This window comes from Suillus subaureus, assembly GCF_016647635.1.
Source record: "Suillus subaureus strain MN1 chromosome Unknown BJ212scaffold_69, whole genome shotgun sequence".
Taxonomy (NCBI): Eukaryota; Fungi; Basidiomycota; class Agaricomycetes; order Boletales; family Suillaceae; genus Suillus; species Suillus subaureus.
The window spans coordinates 19,045-40,205 of record NW_024538625.1 but is presented as its reverse complement, the minus strand read 5'-3'; the positions used below and the strand labels follow the sequence as shown (position 1 = coordinate 40,205).

At 43.1% G+C, this 21,161-nt stretch overlaps 5 protein-coding genes across 5 annotated transcripts; 3 read left to right on the top strand and 2 right to left on the bottom strand.

The window, feature by feature from the left end:
• Positions 1-1,113: 1,113 nt before the first annotated feature.
• Positions 1,114-2,554, top strand: BJ212DRAFT_1304634 (uncharacterized protein; the record flags this gene model as incomplete). The annotated part of the gene is made up of 9 exons (XM_041333646.1): positions 1,114-1,293; positions 1,354-1,407; positions 1,466-1,620; positions 1,674-1,694; positions 1,739-1,745; positions 1,858-1,902; positions 1,953-2,026; positions 2,099-2,369; positions 2,417-2,554. The coding sequence occupies 9 exons, from the start codon at positions 1,114-1,116 to the stop codon at positions 2,552-2,554; spliced, it is 945 nt and encodes a 314-aa protein (XP_041186494.1).
• Positions 2,555-3,359: 805 nt separating this feature from the next.
• BJ212DRAFT_1304633 (uncharacterized protein) lies at positions 3,360-3,879 on the top strand (the record flags this gene model as incomplete). The annotated part of the gene is made up of 2 exons (XM_041333645.1): positions 3,360-3,539; positions 3,583-3,879. The coding sequence occupies 2 exons, from the start codon at positions 3,360-3,362 to the stop codon at positions 3,877-3,879; spliced, it is 477 nt and encodes a 158-aa protein (XP_041186493.1).
• A 466-nt stretch (positions 3,880-4,345) lies between these two features.
• Positions 4,346-5,915, top strand: BJ212DRAFT_1487098 (uncharacterized protein; the record flags this gene model as incomplete). Its single annotated transcript, XM_041341234.1, has 6 exons — positions 4,346-4,409; positions 4,595-4,732; positions 4,883-5,091; positions 5,149-5,322; positions 5,385-5,603; positions 5,652-5,915. The coding sequence occupies 6 exons, from the start codon at positions 4,346-4,348 to the stop codon at positions 5,913-5,915; spliced, it is 1,068 nt and encodes a 355-aa protein (XP_041186492.1).
• A 2,051-nt stretch (positions 5,916-7,966) lies between these two features.
• On the bottom strand, positions 7,967-8,602 carry BJ212DRAFT_1285236 (uncharacterized protein; the record flags this gene model as incomplete). The annotated part of the gene is made up of 2 exons (XM_041331875.1): positions 7,967-8,176; positions 8,228-8,602. Coding segments are annotated over 2 exons (585 nt in total), but the record flags the coding sequence as incomplete, so codon positions are not given.
• Positions 8,603-19,350: 10,748 nt separating this feature from the next.
• Positions 19,351-20,544, bottom strand: BJ212DRAFT_1487094 (uncharacterized protein; the record flags this gene model as incomplete). The annotated part of the gene is made up of 4 exons (XM_041341233.1): positions 19,351-19,815; positions 19,847-19,946; positions 19,999-20,118; positions 20,177-20,544. The coding sequence occupies 4 exons, from the start codon at positions 20,542-20,544 to the stop codon at positions 19,351-19,353; spliced, it is 1,053 nt and encodes a 350-aa protein (XP_041186490.1).
• Between the last annotated feature and the right edge of the window lie 617 nt (positions 20,545-21,161).

Genomic DNA, 21,161 nt, shown 5'->3' with positions numbered 1-21,161 from the left:
CTTCTCTCTCTTGTCAATGTGTCTCTTGGATCATGTGAGTGTCTTTTTGTTTGTTTTTGTCCACGTGTCTCTTTTCTGAATGCTGTGCAAACACAACAATGGCCAGACACTTGTTAAAGTGCCTAACTACAAATATTATTGTAGGTCGATGCTCTGCCTAGCTGCTACACTTGCAAGCAAGAGTGTTCAACCCTAAAGGGAATTGCTACTGAGAAAGGCCAATGATACTAAAGACCCAAAAGTGCACAGAGCATGGGAATGTGGAAGTGCAGTTGATGAGCAGTTGATGCAGAAGTGTGAGATGCTAGGGTAAGGGGTAGGGAAGTCTTAAGGAATGGCGTGGGTAGCAAGTGAGGGCAAGGGTATTGATTGCATGGGTAAGGAAAGTCAAGACAAGGTGTCCAGGTATAAGGTAACCAATAGGGGCTAAAAGCGCGCACTAATGGTGACTGCTCCTAAGTAAAACCTAAGGGAAGGAAATACTGTAGAAGGAAGTAAATATGAAGTAGTCACTCTAGGCACTTTATACTAGCTAAACCCTCTTGGAAATGGAAGGGACAGGACAGACAGGCAGTAGGAATATGTAAAGACATGTAATAAGACTGCGACACTTGTTACAACACACAAGGCAAGGCAAAATATGTACTAATGAGGTAGGATGGATAATGGACTGATACAGGACATCTGTAAGGTAGTCCAAAGGCGTGGGAAATCGACCGCAGGTATGCGCACAGCGTGGGAGTGAATGTGTGGGTCCACAGAGCGCAGGAATACATGTTTGGAGTGGGTTGAGTGCAGGAAAAGCAGTCAATGGTTTTGTAGCTTTCCATCACCTATATCAAAAGATGGCCATTGCAAGCCTAGTGGGAATATGATCATCACAACACATCTCTTGTGCTGACACATCTCTTTAGTCATGTGAGTTTATCTTTCTGTGGCTTGTGGTATACTGACTTGATACTGACTGTTTCAGCTTCTCTTTTGTCAATGCGCCTCTTCTGCTTCCACATCTTTTTGGTCATGTGAGTTTTCTTATTCTATTTTTGTGTAGCAATTTCAACTATGCTAATACTAACTACAATCTCAGCTTTTTGCATGTTCAAGTCATTCACTATGGCCTACACCAAGAACACTGCCAAAAAATCCAATGGTGGCTCAGTGCCACACGTCCTCCTCAAGCTCTCAAGCACCCAGATTTCTGGAGTAGATAGGCAGAGAAGGAAGGCTTTGACTGCCTCCAAGGTCACACCTGTGGGAGGTGGGGACTTTGAAAAGAGAGATGCTCACCATAAGGTGCATCTATTTTTTCTGTCTTGTATTTGCTGACTTACTTTATCTTTGTCTCTTATTAAGGCTTTGACCACTGCAAAGGCTGGGGACTTGGAAAAGAGAAGTGGTCACAATGAGGTGCATCCATTTTCTCACTACTCTAGTTGCTAATTTGCTTTATCTTTCTTGTTTTTAGTATTGCATACTCTGCAGGGATGGTGCAGACAGCTATGGAGACAATACTCTCTTCATGTGCACTCTGTGTCCCAGAGTAGTGTGCAGACTCTGCCTGCAGCTGCCACCTGACATAGAGACCAAAGTCCTGCAAGAGGATGTCTCTTTCTGCAGCAAGTATAACACTCAGTGATGCGGTAAGTCACTATATTAGATATAAATACCTGCAGCAAGTATAACACTGTAGTACAGTCAGTATAAGTAATGCTATGAATGAATGAATATCTCACCTCAGTGATGCGGTAAGTCACTGAGGTCTACTGAGTGCTAAGCGATAGGTAAAGTTATAAATGAACCAAACATATGTAAACTATGGTAATGTCTGATGTTTGTCCATTATCCAACACTTTCCAGTGCATTTGCTGCCATATCAAGATGGAACCAGGCAGTGCCTACTTTGTGAGTTTTTTTTAAATTTTATTTGTTTGTTCATGCCTCATTGATAACAGGGTTTCTATAATGCCAACTGCCTTCTTGTCTTGGACAGGTTCTTACCCATCAATGGTGCACTCAAGGTGTCTGAGTGAGCCGAAATATCCTCGGCCCTGGTCTTTTTTATTCACCTTATCATCATTGACTTCACAGTGGCTGGTAGCCCTTTTGAGTTTGCTCATGCCTTTCTCAAACCTTACTATGCTGGCGATGGCATCAAATATCTTGAGGTCTACTATGACATTGGCACTGATGCCAAGCTTTGCCCTTACCATAGCAAAATCTGGCAGATAATCAAAGGTTTGAAGAACTCATTTGTCTGGGAGCATGTTATCATTGGCATGTCTACTCACACCAATGACAATTATGGAGACCCTTTTACTGGGTATGAGGATGATAATTCAAAGGTCTATGTCAGCACTCCAGTCAATGATGTGAGTTTTTTTTTGTCATAGTCGGCCAATAGTGACTCTTGTTACAGTTCTTGGAAATAATTCTCAAACCCTGGCAAAGTATCATCAACAGCGCCCAGGAATCTTACCTCTGGATGCTATGTTGTGGCTCCCTTGTCACCAACTTGGACTCATTCCATGGCTTGCAAGAGGCTGTTGTCTGGTAAGTTTTTTTTGCCTTTATTTGACATGCCTTACATATCTAATGTTCCTACAGACACAACTTAACTGGTACCATCACATTCAATGCTCTTCAGTTTCAACTGTCTTTTGCCTTGCACTTGCTCATTGCATTATAGAGAGGGTTCTCATTGGACGGTGACCACTTTGTTTGGCATTCAAGGATATGCTCGCACAGTCCTGTGACCTTGGTCACCACTCTGACATATTTCTGCTGACACCTGTCAAGGAGGGCACCCTCACTTGCTCTAGGTTTGCATGGGCTAATGTGGAGGTCCATCCTTGGGGCAACTGCCTGCCTATCCAATGCAGTGGGTGTGGTTGGGCTAATTCTTGGAGGTCTGCCTATGTCAAAGGCAGCAAGGATAAGGCTTACATTTTTGAGTGCAAAAATGACTCTTGCAATGTAAGCCATACATTCTCTCAGCCACCTGGGTCCACAGTACTGTATTCTGGTAGGAAGAATGGTAGTACTTGGTTGGATATTCCATTGGAGACACAGTTAGCTTGATTTACATGTTTTTCTGCAATTTCTGTCTTACTTTGTACTTTGCTCATGTTATCATTGTTTCTGAGTTTGAGTAACCATTTGTTTGGTGTCTGAATCTTGAAATTTGGTATATAAGCTAATGTCATTAAATTTGTGAGTTGGTCAGATGTATACTTAGGTGATTTTGTACTGGTGATTTGAATCATGTGACATGGTTTGTTGATCTGTTGTCAAGTGAGTTGGGACTGGTTACACATCCTGCAAACTTATACCAGCCTGTATTCTCAAGATTTTTGCATACAATGGCTGACTGGACACATGTATTCAAGGCTGTTTTGGATGAGCACAAGATTTCCTATGTTTCAGCCAAAGGAAACCCTGCTGAGAGGGCAAAAATCCTCAAAAATATCAAAGATACTATACTTGAAAGCAATGAGGCTAAGGATCCTTTGACTATGCTTCCAGGCAATAACATTCAGAAGGTGAACTTCCAGTCTCTTTGTCTATATTAATCTAATGTTATAGGCTATCCATACATATTACTTGCATTTTCTGGAGGATGATGAGGACTGCGATCTTGAGCAAAAAATCATTGAGGGAGCTCATAAACTCACATCTGGTGCAGGCATCATCACTGTAGATATGGTCAAAGACTGTCAAGATGATAAGCCTCTGGATGCTGCAGCATTCAAGACTGAATTCTTGACTTTTGATGTCACCCAGAAATTGTTCAAAGAAGAAATTGGGGAGTATGACAAGAAGCACCATGACATCTCTGACTTAAGGTCCATGGGGACAAGGACAAAGCTGGCCCAGTCCTGATACAATGACCTATCACCAGATGTGCATGAGAAGCTCAGACTTGTGGCAGAAAAGTGGAACCAGGAAGGTCCTCATTCTGACACCAAGGACAGGTATTTTCTCACACTACATTTTCTATATTTAGGAAAAACTCATGTGTATCTACAGATACCACAGCTGACACCAAAAGAAAATCATGAGGGACTTCATGGAGATGGCAGGAAGAACTATGGGTTTACATGTTGTAATGCTTGTAGCTCATGATTGAGGGGAGGGAAAAATGCCTGTAACAACCATGTCAGTGTTATGTTTTCCCATTGACATTACTATTAATAATCTATTAGTTTAGCTGGGAATCCTGTTCCAGGATGGCGAAGGAAACTTTTACTCTGACTTCCAAAGAAAACAAGAAATGGGCTGGAGAGTCACAAGACTGACTTGCTGACTGGCTGAATGAAGCCGAGTATAGTAAGTCTTGGATACTGTAATGTATTTAATTGCTAATGATCTAGCAACAGGCATAGACCCTGAGGACCAATCTGATGAGGAAGGTGAGAAGTTGCTCAATTTAACAGTGGATGTAGACGATGAGGGCTATCCTTGCCTACTGACAGGCTTTGAATCTCTCATGCTCAAGAACCAGTAGAAGGTCATATGAAAGGTATTTCAAAAGGCTTATGGTAATTCATTTCTATTTTTGAAGTACTGTATTTTTCTGACAGCTTACATTCAACAGCAGTCATCTCAAACAACCCTTGGGCTGCAGTCCCCTGGGGTCATGTTACCCAAGATCCAGACCATTACCTTGACATGGACTGTATCTCTCAGAATGTTGTCATCAAGGATCCTTCTCACCTGCAGAAGGAAGCCATCAGTATGATTTTTTCACTTTGGAAATATTGTGCTAACCGCAATGAACCAATTGTACAGTTTGTTGGGTATAAGGAAGGCAACTTCTATGATTCACTGGCTAAGAAGGGGGATGTAAGTAAAAAATCAAGGAAGAACTGAAAATATGTCAAAGTATCATCAGATGAGGATGAGGTATTGAAGAAGACCCCCCAAGCCATTGCTTCTGACAAAGAGGAAGACTTGGAATGCCACACCCCATCTCTTTCCAATTCCTGCCCAAAATTCCATATGGGTGGTGACACAGTCAGTTATCTTCAATCCCACTCTACCCTCCCATCATACCATCATCTGTTGGCCACAGTTCAAAAACTTTCCAACACAGTATGTATAATTCACTACTTTTGTGATACAGCATTAAATTTGACTCTTGTTTAAAAGTACACTCCAGATCCTAAGGGCAAGGCTAGGAAGCAACATCTGCCTGTCTGGGCATCTTGGACATGGTCTGAGGCATATCTACCTCAAAATATGCACAATGATGTTCAGGCATCCTTTGTGGCTTTGGAGGAACTAGGAAACTATATCATCAAATCTCATGATTGGGGTATGATTGTTGTCCTAGGCCTTGGACCCCTCCTTCATGAGTGTTGATGTGTGAGTGTTGATGTGCTCAGGAGTATGAAGCAGATGAGGCTGGAGATGATGTGCCTCAATATTTGGGTGACTCCATCCTTGGCTTCAAGGTAGGGGACAAGATTGAAGAGGCAATTACCAGAATCCAGGTGAAGGTGGACACAATGCTGCCAGATGGTAATGAGAAGCAGATGACAGTGGGAGAAGAAGTTCATATGAGGCATCTGGAGAACAAAAGGCAGGTGAAAGAGAGGAGGGAGGTGGAGTAGGCACAGTTAGCAGAGGAAAAAAGGGTGGCTGAGGAAAAGAGGGTGGCTGAGGAGGCTCAGGTTGTTGAGAAGGCTCGGGTTGCTCAGGAGAAGAGGGTTGCTGAGGCATCTTGGATAACTGAGAAGAGGGCTGCCACATCAAAGAAGGCAAGCAGTACTAACACTGGGGGAAAAGGGAAGGGTAAGCACACAGCAACAGATGTGGATGATTCAGTCATGAAAAAGGTGAAGATATCTGCTCCTCCTGATCCTCCTTGTCACTCTGCCAGAGACAGAGTAGCTTCAAAGAAGTATAAGAACTGAGACATTATTATTAGCACAATACCTTAGAATTCCCTTCTTGCAGTTTGTTGTCATATACACTTCAATTTTCATGTCTATTTTGAGTAACATTGATATTAGCACTAACAATACTTTAGCAGTATGCATAGATGGAATGACTAACCCACTGATAACTTATTGGCCTATTGGCCAGCCAGTCTGTACAGTATGCAGGCCATGGTCGGCTACCCTACTGATATTATATTGGCCCAGTGGGCCAGCTACCCTATGCTGTATGCAAGGCAGGGATGGCCGCCACTGAATACTTTTTGGACCACTGGGCCAGCCAGTCTGTGCAGTATGTAGGATGTGGCCAGCCAGGCTACTGATAACATATTGGCCCATGGGCCAGCCAGTCTGTGCAGTATGTAGGACATGGCCAGCTGGTCTGTCAATAACATATTGGCCCATTAAGCCAGCCTCCCTAGTCACCATGTAAGGAGTGTAGGTAGACTGTATTTTTATTTTTTATTCAGTCACCATTTATATTATCCTATATAAGATATATCTTTTGTTACATGAGTGAGGTTGGCTAGACCTACTCCTGTATGGAATCTCATTTTATATTAGAGCATTTAGGACAGCCTGCATAAATATTCAGGGTGCAAGGTTGGCCAAATCTACAGTTATCAATCAGTCCATGAGACACTATCACTCTATGATACAAAATGCATCTCACACATCCACAATTCACTTTATGGCCTCAATAATACCTCTGAACTGCTATTTGGCAACTGATAATGATTTTGCTAATGTTCAATAAGCAAAGATTAGCTAATGAGTCACATGTCTCATGGAGTGATAATGAGCAAAAAGAGGTCCCTTCACTGTTTTGAGTGTTGTCCATGAACAGTTTTATATTGTTCTCTGAAACTTCAGATATGCAATTTTGACATATACTACTTGCTAGGAAAAATACAACCAAGTTTGTATAAAGTGTTGTAAAAGCACAATACTTCATTTTTCAATTTCACATCTCAAGTACTGATTGATAACTGTACTTTGATATGCTGGTTTCACCTATATAAGTAGCATAAAAATATCATTCTCTATATGAGGCATGAACCTGCAGGGGTCCTACATCATCAGCAAAAGGTATCTTTTCTACTTATGGGGCATTGGCCTGCAAGGGTTCTGTGTGACCGGCCTATACAGGGAGTGCAGAGATATTATTTTCTGTCTGAGGCATTGGCCTGCAAGGGTTCTGCATGGCCGGCCTATACAGGGAGTGCAGAGATATCATTTTCTGTCTGAGGCATTGGCCTGCAAGGTTCTGCATGGCTGGCCTATACAGGCAGTGCAGAGACCAGCCAGTGTCCTGTACACCTGGTTTTGCAGGTCAATGTACACATCCTATCAACAGGTTATGCAGTACTATAAGACTGAAAGGTGTGGTGTGCAATGGATGCACCACAGGTAGTTCAAATGCTACTAATGCATGGCTACCCTGCTGAAACATATTATTTTCCTCTGAAATATTATGTCCATGTTAGAGCTGTCAGCTGTATGACAAAAAGACTTACCAATGATCCAGCCACATACTGTGTTAGAAGACAAGGCATTAGGTATATTCTTCCAGTCTTTGTGAAATGCTTTCTTGCATGCAGGGACTATGATCTGCTCTGAAAAGATATCCTTGATGAGATCGAAAGTGTTGTTGGTTTGATCATTTGCAAGCTTGTGGGAATCATTGCCAGTTAGATTCTTTGACCTCATTCAGTTCAGAGTAATGATGGGGGGTTGGCAAAAAGTTCCCGTGTTGCACTGCCAGCAAGCCAGCCAGATGTGTGCTTTGATGTTGAGGGTGAATGTCAGCTAGATAGTGTCAAAGTTAAAACTGAACAGAGAGATCAAATGGTTGTGTCTATAAAACTTACAGTGCCAGTTCCATCATGTGCAAGATCCAGCCAATGAATACTTGATAGTGTGGATGCACTCATGAGAGGAAGGTTCTTTGAACAATTGAGAATGTCAAAGGCATCTGCTATTGTTTGAAAAGCAAGTTGTATGAGTGAGATGTGAGTCTGAGTTAATCAAGTATCAAGAAAGGCATTGGTATGTGTTTGGTGCACCTCAATGTCCTCCTCTGATTCCTCTGTCAGGGTCTCCAGAAATTCCAACTCCTCCATATTCCAGCACTTGAAGTCTCCATCCAAGATATTTAGTGCTAGCTTTAGTTCCTGGACAGCAGGGCTTAGGTCATTGATGATGGCAAGTGCTTGCTTATAGTTGTTGTAAAAAAACTTGCCTACAATTGGAGCATCAAACACTAATTCAAGAACCTTAAATAAAACCATACTTAGTTCCAGGTACCTATCAGAATCCCACTGCTGAAAGTGAAGGTTGATAAACTGAAGCCAGTGAAAATAAGATGCATGATGGATAACAGGAGCTACAGCATTTGATGCAGAGAATATGTGCTCACACATTTCAAGGTCCTTGAGGCCAAGGCCATGTTGATATAAAGGATGGAACCAAAGCTGACAATGGCAGTTGTGGGCATGTCTGTGAAATGAGTTGATGATGAAGTGATGATGGTTGGAGTGTGCCTTGATGGAGATAGAGCTGGCATCAACAGTTTTCTGATAGGAACATCTAATATCATATCTAGTTACTCCATTCAGATTGTAAACATCAAGAACTTTGTTGGTTGTTGTGAGAGCATATTTAGCACTATAAAATTGTTGACATCAGATTACAAATGAGGGCTGAAGAAGGCTCACAGTTCCCCATTTCACCACATCTCAACCAAGGTCTGGATCATGCTGTGTTGACAGGCACTGATGAAAATACCTGTTTGCTCAAAAACTTTGACAGTGTTGTCAGAAATCATGTTTGCAGTCTTCCAATTGTCAGTGCATGTAGACTCAGAAACATTAGGTGGACTGATGTCTCCTGCTGTGTTAGTAACAACTGCTTGTGTTCCTGGCTGCAGTTGCACATCATCCTTAAACATATCAACTTCATCAGGAGGTATCAAATACAATGATTTGAAGATTCACTGTGACAATCATGTTCAGGCTAGCCTGTTAGGACCCTATTCTGCAATCCCCATCCAGTCTGCACATCTCCTACCCATCTCTGATGCTCTCCCACTATCTCCACATCTCTGACACATCAAACCTGCTCAGAGATCCCACACACTTGTCCTACCATGTCCAGTCCAGTCCTGCTTAACCCCACTGGTGCATAATCAGTTATTTCCCATTACTGATTGAGTAGACAGCATTATTACATGGATTTCCACAGGCCACAGTACCTCATGGCCTTTTAGCTACATATCATTGGACCCACATTTTTGCTACTACTTTTGCCTATGGACTCCAGACTTTCACGTAGTTAGTTATATAAGGTTGGGTGACCAGGATTACAATCACCACTTAGTAGGAGGGAGAACTCCCTGATACTGGTCATCCCATACCTGTCCTTAGAGTTACCCTTTGTTACAATTATGTATGCCCCTATTCATTTTCTCTCTCTTTACTGTGTATTACATCATGTGCCGCATGCTGCCACTGCTAGACTTATCTCTGACTCTTGTGTATTACATCACGATCACTACCGCCATAGTTAGGTGACCTATTCTTGCTATCACTTATGCATCCTTTATCTCTGACTCATATCCATTCTCACATCTGCCCTAAAGCTCTTGTAGTTCCCTATATATAGTTCTCTTGTACGCTTTAGTTCTGCACTTTAATCTTACTAGGTTTTACCTGAAATCTCCTTCACTTGAGATCTCCAATCTCTTGTCATATGAACTGTACTTTAAGATAGAAGCACTCCTTCTGTCTTAGCTTACACTGAACACTTGACTTATTGTCTTGCATAGAATCTCAGCAGAAGTCTTGACTCTTATTGAGTCGTCTGTTGTTAGAACTATCCTAGTTCATAACACCCTTGCCAATATACCTGTTGACTCACTCTCCTTAACCTGACACTATTGTCACTCATTCATCTGACATTCCCTAACATCTCCAAGCTAGTCCTGACACTTTCCCTTCCTTTCCCTTACTCTCCCACCATCTCCGCACCTGCAGACCTGATTTCCCGCACATCAGACTTCATCCCATACCTTTGGACTTGATCCCTGACCTTCAGATTTTTCATCCTTTGTGTAGTACTGACTATTGAACTTGACTAGACAGCAGATCCCTCAGGTTGAATGTTCTTGCTTGCAAGTGTAGCAGCTAGGCAGGACTAGTAGACATATATTGGCTAGGTATTCTAACAACTATCTAGCCAAGTTGTGTTATCCACATCACTCATCAGCATGTCTGGAGCTGTCAACCCATTTCAATGAGTTATTGCTGTCCATACTGTCCATCCTTGCAGGGATCAATGTTGGCTCATTCTCTTGCTGTAGCATAGTTCACGTCACATAACAATAACAATAACAATAACAATAAATGCACCTTGTAATTACATGCAGGGCATGAGTGAAGCATGTGCCAGTGAGCAGTATCATGCTTCAATGCAGTGTTAGCTAATTCTTGAACACGCTGTAAAACATTGAGATAGACATTGAAAGCAATTGCAAATTGATCTTGCAGTGCTTGAAAATATGAGCACTAAAATGTAATATTAGAAACACAATAAACTCAGGTACACATTACAAAAACATACATTATGAAGGGCACCGGGTACTTTAACTATTGCCTGTTATGAACTAGGATAGGCGCAATGACAGATACTCGATAAGAGTAATGTCTGACATTGAATCAAGACCTTGCAAATGCAAGGGTCATAAGACAAGTCAAAGAGAGTGTCTCTGGCTTGAATATCGGTAATCAGACAACTTAGGATTGGAGGTCCTAAGTGAAGGATGTTTCAGGTGAGAACCTAGTAGATTAAAGTGAAGATCTACTGAGTACATGGCTGAGTATATATAGTAAGTAAGTGCTTTAGGGCAAGCGTGATGAGTCAGAGATAAGAATGAGTCATAGATAAGAATGAGTCAAAGATAAGAATGAGTCAGAGATAAGAGTGAGTCATCTAGTGATGGCAATGGCGATCGTGATGTAATACAGATATAGCAAGAGACTAGTCTAGTGATGGCGCAATGAGGCGTGGTCATGATGTAATACACAAGAGAAGAGGGAAAATGAATAGGAGTAGACGTGACTGTAACATTACCCCTTGTTTAGGAACAAAGTCACCGACTTCAGTTATCCTGGTTAGCCCAGTAGATAGGGTCAGTGTCGTAGTTCAAGTTGAGCAAGTCGTTCTGCTCTTCAGTGATAGGGAATGACCTATCAGCTAACTCAGCGGCATGGTAGATAGCATCTTGCTCAATCTCCCAGTGAGCGAGAGTGTCGTAAAAACCAGCATCAGTCCATACCAGTGGGATGACCACTTCTCCTTTCAACTCCTTACAAAAGACCGATAGATGGCCGGGTGCATACTCTTTGCAGACCCGGCAATAATATGCAGGACAATTCTTGTGACAATGCCCAGTGGTGCGGCAGTTACGACATACAATGTTGTCAACTGGTGGCGTTTTTACGATTGTGACAGAGGTGGACTGATCTGGGGGAGAAGGGGATCTGGATCATTTGAGCATTTTATGCGGGGAAACAGACGTGGCTTGTTTGGCAGCAATACGGGAAGATCTGCGTCGGATGGGGTATCTATGTGTGGGGGCGTGATGGGGGTAGGAGACGGAGAAGTTGGTATGTCAAGTACAGCAATAGGAGGGATATTATCATTCTGATGCTCCATGGGAGCTGCTGCAGGGACCGGCGGTGGGACTGGAATGGCAATATGCGGGGAAGGAGGGCGCGTGACTGGGTCAAGAGCGATTCACTCTGTGACGATGTGAATAGCCTCTCTGATAGCATCTCTAGTATCATCAGGCAACAAACGGATTGCAGTATTATGAATGTGTATATGAAGGTGGCAGAAAATGGTCTTGTGGTGTTCGTCATCAAGGAGGTTGGCAGTGCACTCGATGAGGCTGGCATCTCTGATGATTCTAATGATAAGTCTGCTAGATATCGCCCCTCTTTCTCCTAAAAGACGGTCTATTTCTATAGCGTATTGCTGGGACATGAGGGCAGATTCAAAAAGGGCGCTGGTTTCGACTTGGTCAATAATCGAGAAGTAGTCAGTAAGAGTAGAGTCGGTGGTAAGCGTGGAGTCGGACGATGGTAGGGAGACCGGTGGTGAGGATGCATTATTGGTGAGGTTAATGGTGGTTGCAGTCTGATAATCAAGGAGGGACAATGGGTGGGCATTTCCTTCAGCTACAGTGTTCATAGCAGCAGTGAGTTCTTCTATGCGTTGGATGCAGAGGCGTAGACGTTCGAGAGACATGGTTCTTGGATTTTACAATCGGTGAGCCCTTTTATATGCAGCGAGGGTATCAGTGGCATTGCCAAGGTTCCCTTCTGGGATCCATTCATTACTGGCAGAAGAGTATCCTTTCCAGGATACCAGATAGCATCTTCATTTACCTGTCCCCTTGTGTGACAAGATGGCATCAATTTCGTATTCTTCTTTGTTATCAATGACGTCTGGGGGTGGATCATGGAAATTCGGACCGTGAACTTCTGTCTCATGATAGGACGATAATTCAGAAGCGTGGAATGTGGGGTGAACTTTCCATTGGGGGGGTAATTGGAGTGTGAATGTGATAGGGGAAAGAACAGCGATGATTGGGAAGGGGCCATATCATTTTGGTGCAAGCTTTTGCGATGGTAGCTGCGTGATTAGATTCTTTCCTGATAACCAAACCTTATCTCCTATCTTCCATGGGTGATATTTCTGTCCATGAGTTTGTTCTGCCATTCGCTGCATAGCGAGGTTATGACAAGAGAGTGCTTCTTCTCTGGATTTCTGGAGCGAATGGAGCCTATCTTCTGCCACAGGGATGGTAGAATCAGGGAGTGTATGGGGAAGGGCTCTTGGTTCATATCCCATCATGAGGAAGAATGGTGAGGCGTTGTGAGAGTTGTGTTTTCGATGATTATGTACAAATTCTGCCATTGGAAGGTGTTCCACCCAATCTTCAGGGTGATTTCGGCAATAGATCCGAAGATAGGTTTCGAGTTCTTGATTGAGGTGTTTGGTTTGTCTGTCAGTTTGGGGGTGATAGGCAGTGGATGCGGCAATATCATATTCCAGGAGCTTGGCAAGGGCTTTTGAGAATTTTGACACAAATTGCGGACTGCAATCTGAAATGACTTTCTCATGCAAGCCGAATTGGTGATAGACGTATTTGAAAAAATTCTTGGCAACTCCTTCAGAGGAGATGGTTTTAGTATAAGGGATAAGAATTACCCCCTTCATAAGCCCATGGTCTACCACGACCATGACAGAATCAAAACCGGCACAGGGTGGAAGATCAGTAATGAGATCAACGGAGACCTGGGTGAATGGAGCCACAGCACTGGATGGAATAGGTACAAGAGGAGGCATAGTGGGGTGAGTATCGGACTTCATCTGCTGACATGGGGCGCAACCCTCAATGTATTTACAGATATAGGTACCCATAGAAGGCCACCAAAAGTCCCGTTTGACCAATTCTTCAGTCTTAAAACGCCCAGGATGGCCAGCAGTAGGGTGATCATGACAACGCTCCAAAATAAGGCACCATCCAGTGGGGCGGACGTAAGCACGGTCTTTATAGTAGAGAATATCATCTTTAATTGCCCAATCTGCAAGGGCAGATTTCATCGGGGGGAGGGAAAGGCCATCTAATGCATTGGAGGCGGCGGTAAAGATGGGGTCGGGGTCGGAAGGATTGGGATTCGCAAGAGAGGTCATGAGTTCGACATCAAGAAGGCAGACAAACATGGAGTCTGGAAGAAGGGTTTCATTGGTATTATCTTCTGAGGAATCTGATCCATGGTCAGGGTGGCGAGAGAGTGTGTCAGGGGCGACAAGCTTAGTTCCAGTGACATGGTGGAGTTCAATATTGTAACAGGATAAGATCAGCTGCCATTGGGCTTGCCGTCTGGTTAACTTCTGGGCCGTTCTGAAATACAACAGATTTTTATGGTCTGTGAAGACGATGACAGGATGAGGATTGCCCTCCAAATAATGACGCCATATGGTCAGGGCACGAATAACTGCAAGGAGCTCACGATCAAAAATCTGGTAGTTGCGTTCTGTGGGGTTCAGCGTCTGGGATAAGTATCCACATGGGTGGTAAACTCCATTATCATCGGTTTGCAGCAACACTGCACCAGTCGTGATGAGCAATGCATCAGTAGCAACTGCGAACTGTCTACTGGGATCAGGGTTTCGGAGGACCGGTTGCTTTAGGAAGCATTCTTTCAAGGTGGAGAAGGCCATTGCACACTGTTCTGACCAAAGGAATTTGACGTTTTTCTTGGTGAGGTCGATCAGGGGTCTAGCAATGTCAGAATAATGGGAAATGAAGTTTCGATAGAAATTGCAAAACCCTAAAAATGACCAAGTTTCTTTCACCATTGTGGGGGTAGGCCAGTCTCGAATACCGTTGGTTTTGGCATCGTCCATTGCTACACATCCTGGACGGATGATCATTCCAAGATATTCCACTTCCTGAGCATCAAATGTGCATTTCTCAGGTTTTAAGAAAAGTTTCTCTTGGCGAATTCTTTCGAGAACACATCGGGTGCGTTCGCGATGGAAAATGAGGTCATTTGAAAAGATCAGGATATCATCCATATATATGATGAGCCATCCTTCATTAATCTCCTGCTGGAACGTTCTATTCATATATGCCTGGAAGGTAGCGGGGGAATTGCAAAGGCCAAAGAACATGACGTTTGGCTCGAAGAGACCATACTCTGTGGTGAAGGCAGCTTTCCACTGATCATCTGGGTGGATGTGGATATTGTTATACCCTGAACGGACATCCATCTTCGTGAAGTATTTAGCACCGTGTAACCGAGCGACCAATGAAAGTGGTAATGGGAGAGGGTAGGCATTCTTAACCGTCCATTCATTGATGTACCGGTGATCTTGACAGGGATGAAGATCTCCACTTTTCTTTCCTATGAAGAAGAAGCCGCTTGCTTGCGGTGACTTTGACTTGGAGATGAATCCTTTCTTTACATTTTCATCAATAAAGGCTCTGACCGCTGTGCGCTCCACTTCCAATAATGGGTACACCTTGGACATCTTGGGGATAAAGCCGGGTTTAGTTTCAATTCAATGATCTATACCAGGTTGTTCAGGTGGTAACTGATTGAGACCGTCCTTTGCAAAGATATTGGCGAAATCATGAAGATAAGAAGGAACGAGTTCTTCGAACGATTTCTTCTTTTGTTCTAGTCTGGCAGCTAATGCAAATTGTTGTGCTTTGTTACTGGTTTTGATATATTCCGTTGGCTGTGACAGGGGTGTAACCATGGGTTGCTGTTCTACAGCACTAGTGCTGTCTTTGGTTAGGGGAGTATCCAGAGAGACATTGGTGATAACCCAAAGCTCCAAGGTGTCGAGGGGGTACTCAACTAGAAATTCATCGTCCTCGAGGTGGTATGTAGTGATCTCGTGCATGGGTGGCGCATAATCCTTGGTCCATACATCATCTTTGGTATCAAAGGAGTCATCATTGTCATCAGGGATGGGATCAAGGTTAGGGAGTACCGGGGGTGTTTCTTCATCTGGAATTTCTTCAATGGTAGCTCGGGGTGTTGGTTTCTTGGGTGATGCAGCAACTGGAATCAGTTCTTGTTCTGGATCATTCTTCCGGAGTTTCCGGAAGAATGGTGGTAATCCGTTCTTTTCTCATTTGATATCAACTTCTTTCTCAATCTGATCACTCTTCTCAGTTCTTGAGAGTTCCAGCATTTCTGCTTTCCATTGTATTACTGGATCCATAGTGCGTAGCCAGGGAATCCCGAGTAAAATCTGATCTTGGCAGCCGAGTCATGTGATGTTGAATTTTCCAATCATGGATCGTTCGTCGATTTTCATGATGAGGACGCAATAGCAAGTGATAGCGCCTCCTTTAGCATAGCTTCCATCTGTGGTCGTGACTCGAAATGGTTTCGTGAGCTTATGCATCCTGATTCTGTGACTTTTTACGAAGTCTTCTGAGATAAAGGTTCCGGCAGCACCAGAGTCAACAATGGCTGTTGTTTCGACGGTTTTCAGACGAGTTTTGGAGATGAGGGAAATGGGAACGCGAAGTTCCTTTCTGATTCCAATACTTTGTACAAATCTGATAGGTACATTGGAAGATACTGATGTCGATCCAGTCTTCCATATCAAAAATCCTCGGCAAGGCAACGGATCGTTGTATCTCCATCTTCGCTGTCCTCTATTTCTTCATGACAGACAGGAGTCTTCTTCTTCTGCGGACATGCTCTAGTCATGTGTCCCTTCTGGTGACATGTGAAGCATAGTCCTTTCTTCATATGGTCACTTCTTTCAGCTTCCGTGAGCCGATCTACCTCCATGGCATTTGGGTCGTGCCAATCAATGGATGGTCTAGGTACATAATGTTGCCCAGTCGGTCTAGTGGTGGTATGGTGGTTCTGTTGAAATGCAGCACCTCTCTGGTAGTTGCTGTCAAGCCTAATGGCTGCGGCAACGTACTTATCGAAATCTGTGGGAATGGTTTCCATCTGGAAAATGGAATTAACAATCCCCTTCTTTAACCCGTCGTTGAAAAATGTGATTAGGACTGCATCTTGCTTTACGGAGGCCTGCACAGCAAGGGTCTTAAAGCTGGCGACATAGGAGGTAAGATCGCCTGTTTGCTTCAGGGTTCGGAGTTTGTTCATGGCAGTGCCAATGGCATCAGCTGGTACGAAGGCTTCTTTGAACTTTGTTTCAAAGTTCACAAAAGTTCCATAAGACTTGGAGGAGGTGTTATCGACTTCAGTATAGAAGGTAAGTGCCCAGCCCATGGTGCTGTCTTCAGTCATATATGCGAGGGCGGTGATAACTTTCTTTTTGTTGGTGTTATAGATTGTAGTGTTAAGTGTGAAGTACGCCTTAATTGCATACAACCATTGCAGAGCCTGCTGAGGGCTTCCATCATAAGTGGAAGGAGCTCTGGCTTTCAGTTCTGGGGTATTGGTGACGGTGGACATCCTGATTGTTCTGGTCTAGTGATGTTTCTGTTCAGGGGATGTGTTTGTCTCTCTCTGATTCATTCTGGGATCTGGGACCTCTTCTGATGGAGAGGGTCGATAGGTGACTTTAATCTTTTGTTACGAACTAGGATAGGCGCAATGACAGGTACTCAATAAGAGTAATGTCTGACGTTGAATCAAGACCTTGCAAATGCAAGGGTCATAAGACAAGTCAAAGAGAGTGTCTCTGGCTTGAATATCGGTAATCAGACAACTTAGGATTGGAGGTCCTAAGTGAAGGATGTTTCAGGTGAGAACCTAGTAGATTAAAGTGAAGATCTACTGAGTACATGGCTGAGTATATATAGTAAGTAAGTGCTTTAGGGCAAGTGTGATGAGTCAGAGATAAGAACGAGTCATAGATAAGAATGAGTCAGAGATAAGAGTGAGTCATCTAGCGACGGCAACGGCGATTGTGATGTAATACAGATATAGCAAGAGACTAGTCTAGTGATGGCGCAATGAGGCATGGTCATGACATAATACACAAGAGAAGAGGGAAAATGAATAGGAGTAGACGTGACTGTAACATTGCCTGTATACTGAAGGATGGTTTGCATTGATGGATTTGATGATATAACTCAAGACATTGAAGCAAAACAGCTATTGTAGGCTGAATGGGAGAACACCTGAGGAGTCCAATGTTAATGAGTGACACATTTGCCAATTTGTCAGCAGCTTGTGGGACTGATATTGAAGACATGGACACTGTAATTTATGAGTGGCACTTGGATGTTAGGCACAAAAAAATGTACCTAGAATATCAACTGTGCTGACATGGAATGTAAATGTTCCAACTTCAATATCAGGTGTCAGTGTCAGTGTAGCTTCACAGTGCTTCCAGCACAAGTAGCCTGCAATGAGGGCTGGCATTTGAGACATCCATGCACTGTGACAATGATGGTTGTGTTGGAGTCAACTGCATGGTGGCCAGTGGTGGTGATATCTACCTTGTAAACTACACAAACCATTATTTGTAAAAACCATGAAAAAGAAAGCTTACAAATATACAATGCAAGCTTGTGCAGCATCAACTGCTGAGCCTTTGTATCTGCCCATGGTATTTCCTTCCAAGACACTCTCATCTTCCTCCTCCTGTGGCCCATCCTCCTTGGCTACATAGTCTTCATCTTCACCCATATTGAAGTCAATGTCAGGGTGGGAGGTTATACTGCCAGAATGATACATCCAAACTGGACTATAAACCTAAAACTAGGATACATCATCTAGGTAGGTTGTCCATTATCCAGATGGATGTATCCTTTGATATATCCATGGTGAATCCACAAATTTGATTCTTGGAACTTTCCAGGGCTTGTTGGGAGGGGTCAGATACCAAAATAGATACTTTCAGCCCCCCCTCCGGCTAGCCTTGGTTCCCAGCCCCCTTTGTTGCTCTTGATTGATTTGATCTGGGTGAGATAGATCTTGACTTCCAAAGAACTGATCGTAAATCTAACCTGTCATCACATGATGTTTGTATTCTTGGTAGTTCATTTTCTAACTTTAAGCTATGGTACTCACATTAGCAAGTTTTTACCAAGTGACTTTCGCAAGATCTAAGTTATCCAGGCTCCAATTGTTCTAGTTAAGTGTAAATCAACAGTCTTGTAAGTTAATAAAATCCTTCACAGATGTCTTAGCAAAACTCCTGATTGACTCCTCCACACTGACTTGTGTCACATGTAATTTAAGTCAACCTGTCATCATGTGATGACATGTTCCCACATTTCCAAGTCAAAAATTCACACAAGTACAGTCAAGCCATTGTCACATGATGTCATGTTCTCGCATTTCTAAGTCAAAAATTCACACAAGTACAGTCAAAATGTCAAAACTTATAGATTTATTATCAAGACAACAAATATAAACAGCAACAATTTAACTATATGCAAAGATAGGTATGGGATAATGACATATGCAGAGCTTTGAAACTTTAAACTTTTGTTTCCTGTTGGTCATTTGATTTACTGAATTTACAGAAGACAAACAATGCACCTCTTCTTGTGACCTAAGACACCATCTTCAACTGTCCCTCCATGATGCTTGCCAGAAATTGAACAATTCTTGCCAATACTGTTAGTGACAACATTGTGTGAGAATGGAACACAGACTCAGCTGGTTCTGTGCAGAAGGGAAGACTTGGTGAGTGTGGGAGGCTGACCTTGCTGATCAGTTATGGCAGATGGGGATGAAACTAATGTAGCAGATGAAGGAACAGCTGGAGCAAGTGTAAGTGAATCCTGTGGAGCTAAGATGGGTAGAGGATCCAGGGATAGGACCAGGATTTGTGTAGGAGATGTTATGGGTGAGCTTTGTAGTGGTACCATGGTAGGCACAGGCTAAGATATGTTTGGAAGCAGTGCTGAAACTTTAGCAAACATATTTGCAGGGTAAGACTGGGATGAACAAGCAGCCTGAGGTACTGGCAGTGGCAGTGGCTTGAAGACAGGAGGTAGAGTTATGGGGGGTGACAGCGACTCCAAGGCAGATGCTGCTTGTGAGTAGGGAGGTAAGTATGGCAGGTCCAGATTCCCACCTGATGCCTCAAATGCATTGATTTGGGTACTATGTCCCTCCCAGAATGAGTTGTCTACTGGCCAACTCATGTCAGTCAAGCCCTCAAAATTGATATCTGTGACTTTGTCTGCATGGGACAATATATCTGAAAGTGAGAATATCACTTGATCAGATGTGTCATCAGGTAACCCTATACCAATCAATGTCAAACGACCACCATCCCCTAGCCTTGCCTTCAAAGCTGCTGTGGCCTCTGCTATTGATAGATTTGTGAATTGAGTTGGATTCTATCAGTAAATATGTTAATTCATAATATACTTGGTGCAGATAGTCTCTGAAAGGAGACATAATGGTGCTTTCAAATTCCAAATATGCCTTACTAAAGTCATTCCCATATTTCATTTTACATATGTGAAAACTTCATACCTGAGGTGAGTACTAAATGCTGCAGATGAGCATAGATAACTTACCTATAGACATCAATCAATCCACAAAGCTCTGGAGAAGGACCACCCACAAGGAGGGAGAATGAAAAGCCTGTTGCATCTGCAAGTCCCATCAAGAATTTGTTGACCATAGCAGCAAGTTTTCTATATTTCTATAGAGTTATGTCAACTTATTGACACATTAGAATTTTTGAATCATTACCTCCCATAATCGTCTTTGCTCCACATAACCTCCTTCTCATTGTCTCTGTGCATCTTTGCATCTTCGATGTACCTCCATACCTCTGCCTTAACCTTATCAGTCTCTGCTTCATATAAGTTCCCTGTCTCCTTGTTGACAATGGCTACATGCATTCCATTGGTAAGTGCCTCATTCTTTGTTTGCAGTACCTCAGCTTCTGCCTTTAGTTCATTGTCAACCATGGACTTTACATGCCTCTGGTAGTAAAGTTTGGAATATGCCTCAACTTCCTGAAGGGAACACATCAGCTTTTCACATTTGGTGACACTTGTTAGCACTGCATTGAAGATGTTCACAGCCTCCGCCTTCACTTGCTGTCCTGTCTTCATAGTCCTAAGACTATTCTTGAAACAGTTCTCTAATTTCTGTGAGCCTCCATTAATATGACCATTTCAACAGGACATTTTGTGGTGACAATGCACCTTTTTTGTTCAGTTTCAGCCTGATCCATGATAATGAGCTCATCCTTGGTCAGTGGGCCAATGGGTGGCAGTACTGCCAGTCATGGCTCAGGGAATACATCAAGCCATTCTCATAACAAGTCAGTAAAGAAATTTGGCCAATTTTTGGTTCTGTCTGATTGCTTTGCACCATGCTTTTCATACCAAGGTCCCAGCCATTTGTCTTGTTCAGGAGTACTCCATTTTGGGGGTGCCATCTACATTAATTGTTATGCAATGAGTGTCATTTTGGACAAATTCACATACATTGCCTCATGATCGTGGGATGGTGGTATACTTATGTAGCACAAATTGAATTGATAAGAGTTCCTGCTCAGCTCTCAAACATCTCACGCATGGGCCCCTGAATGCACTTTTCTTCACTGGAAGAAGCTCGCAAGCTTGTATTTTGGCTTGATGTAGGTATCATGAATTATGTACTACTCAAATCCTGATACCCTTCTAATACATTAGCTCCCCCAACCACTGTGCTGTTGTGAGCTCCG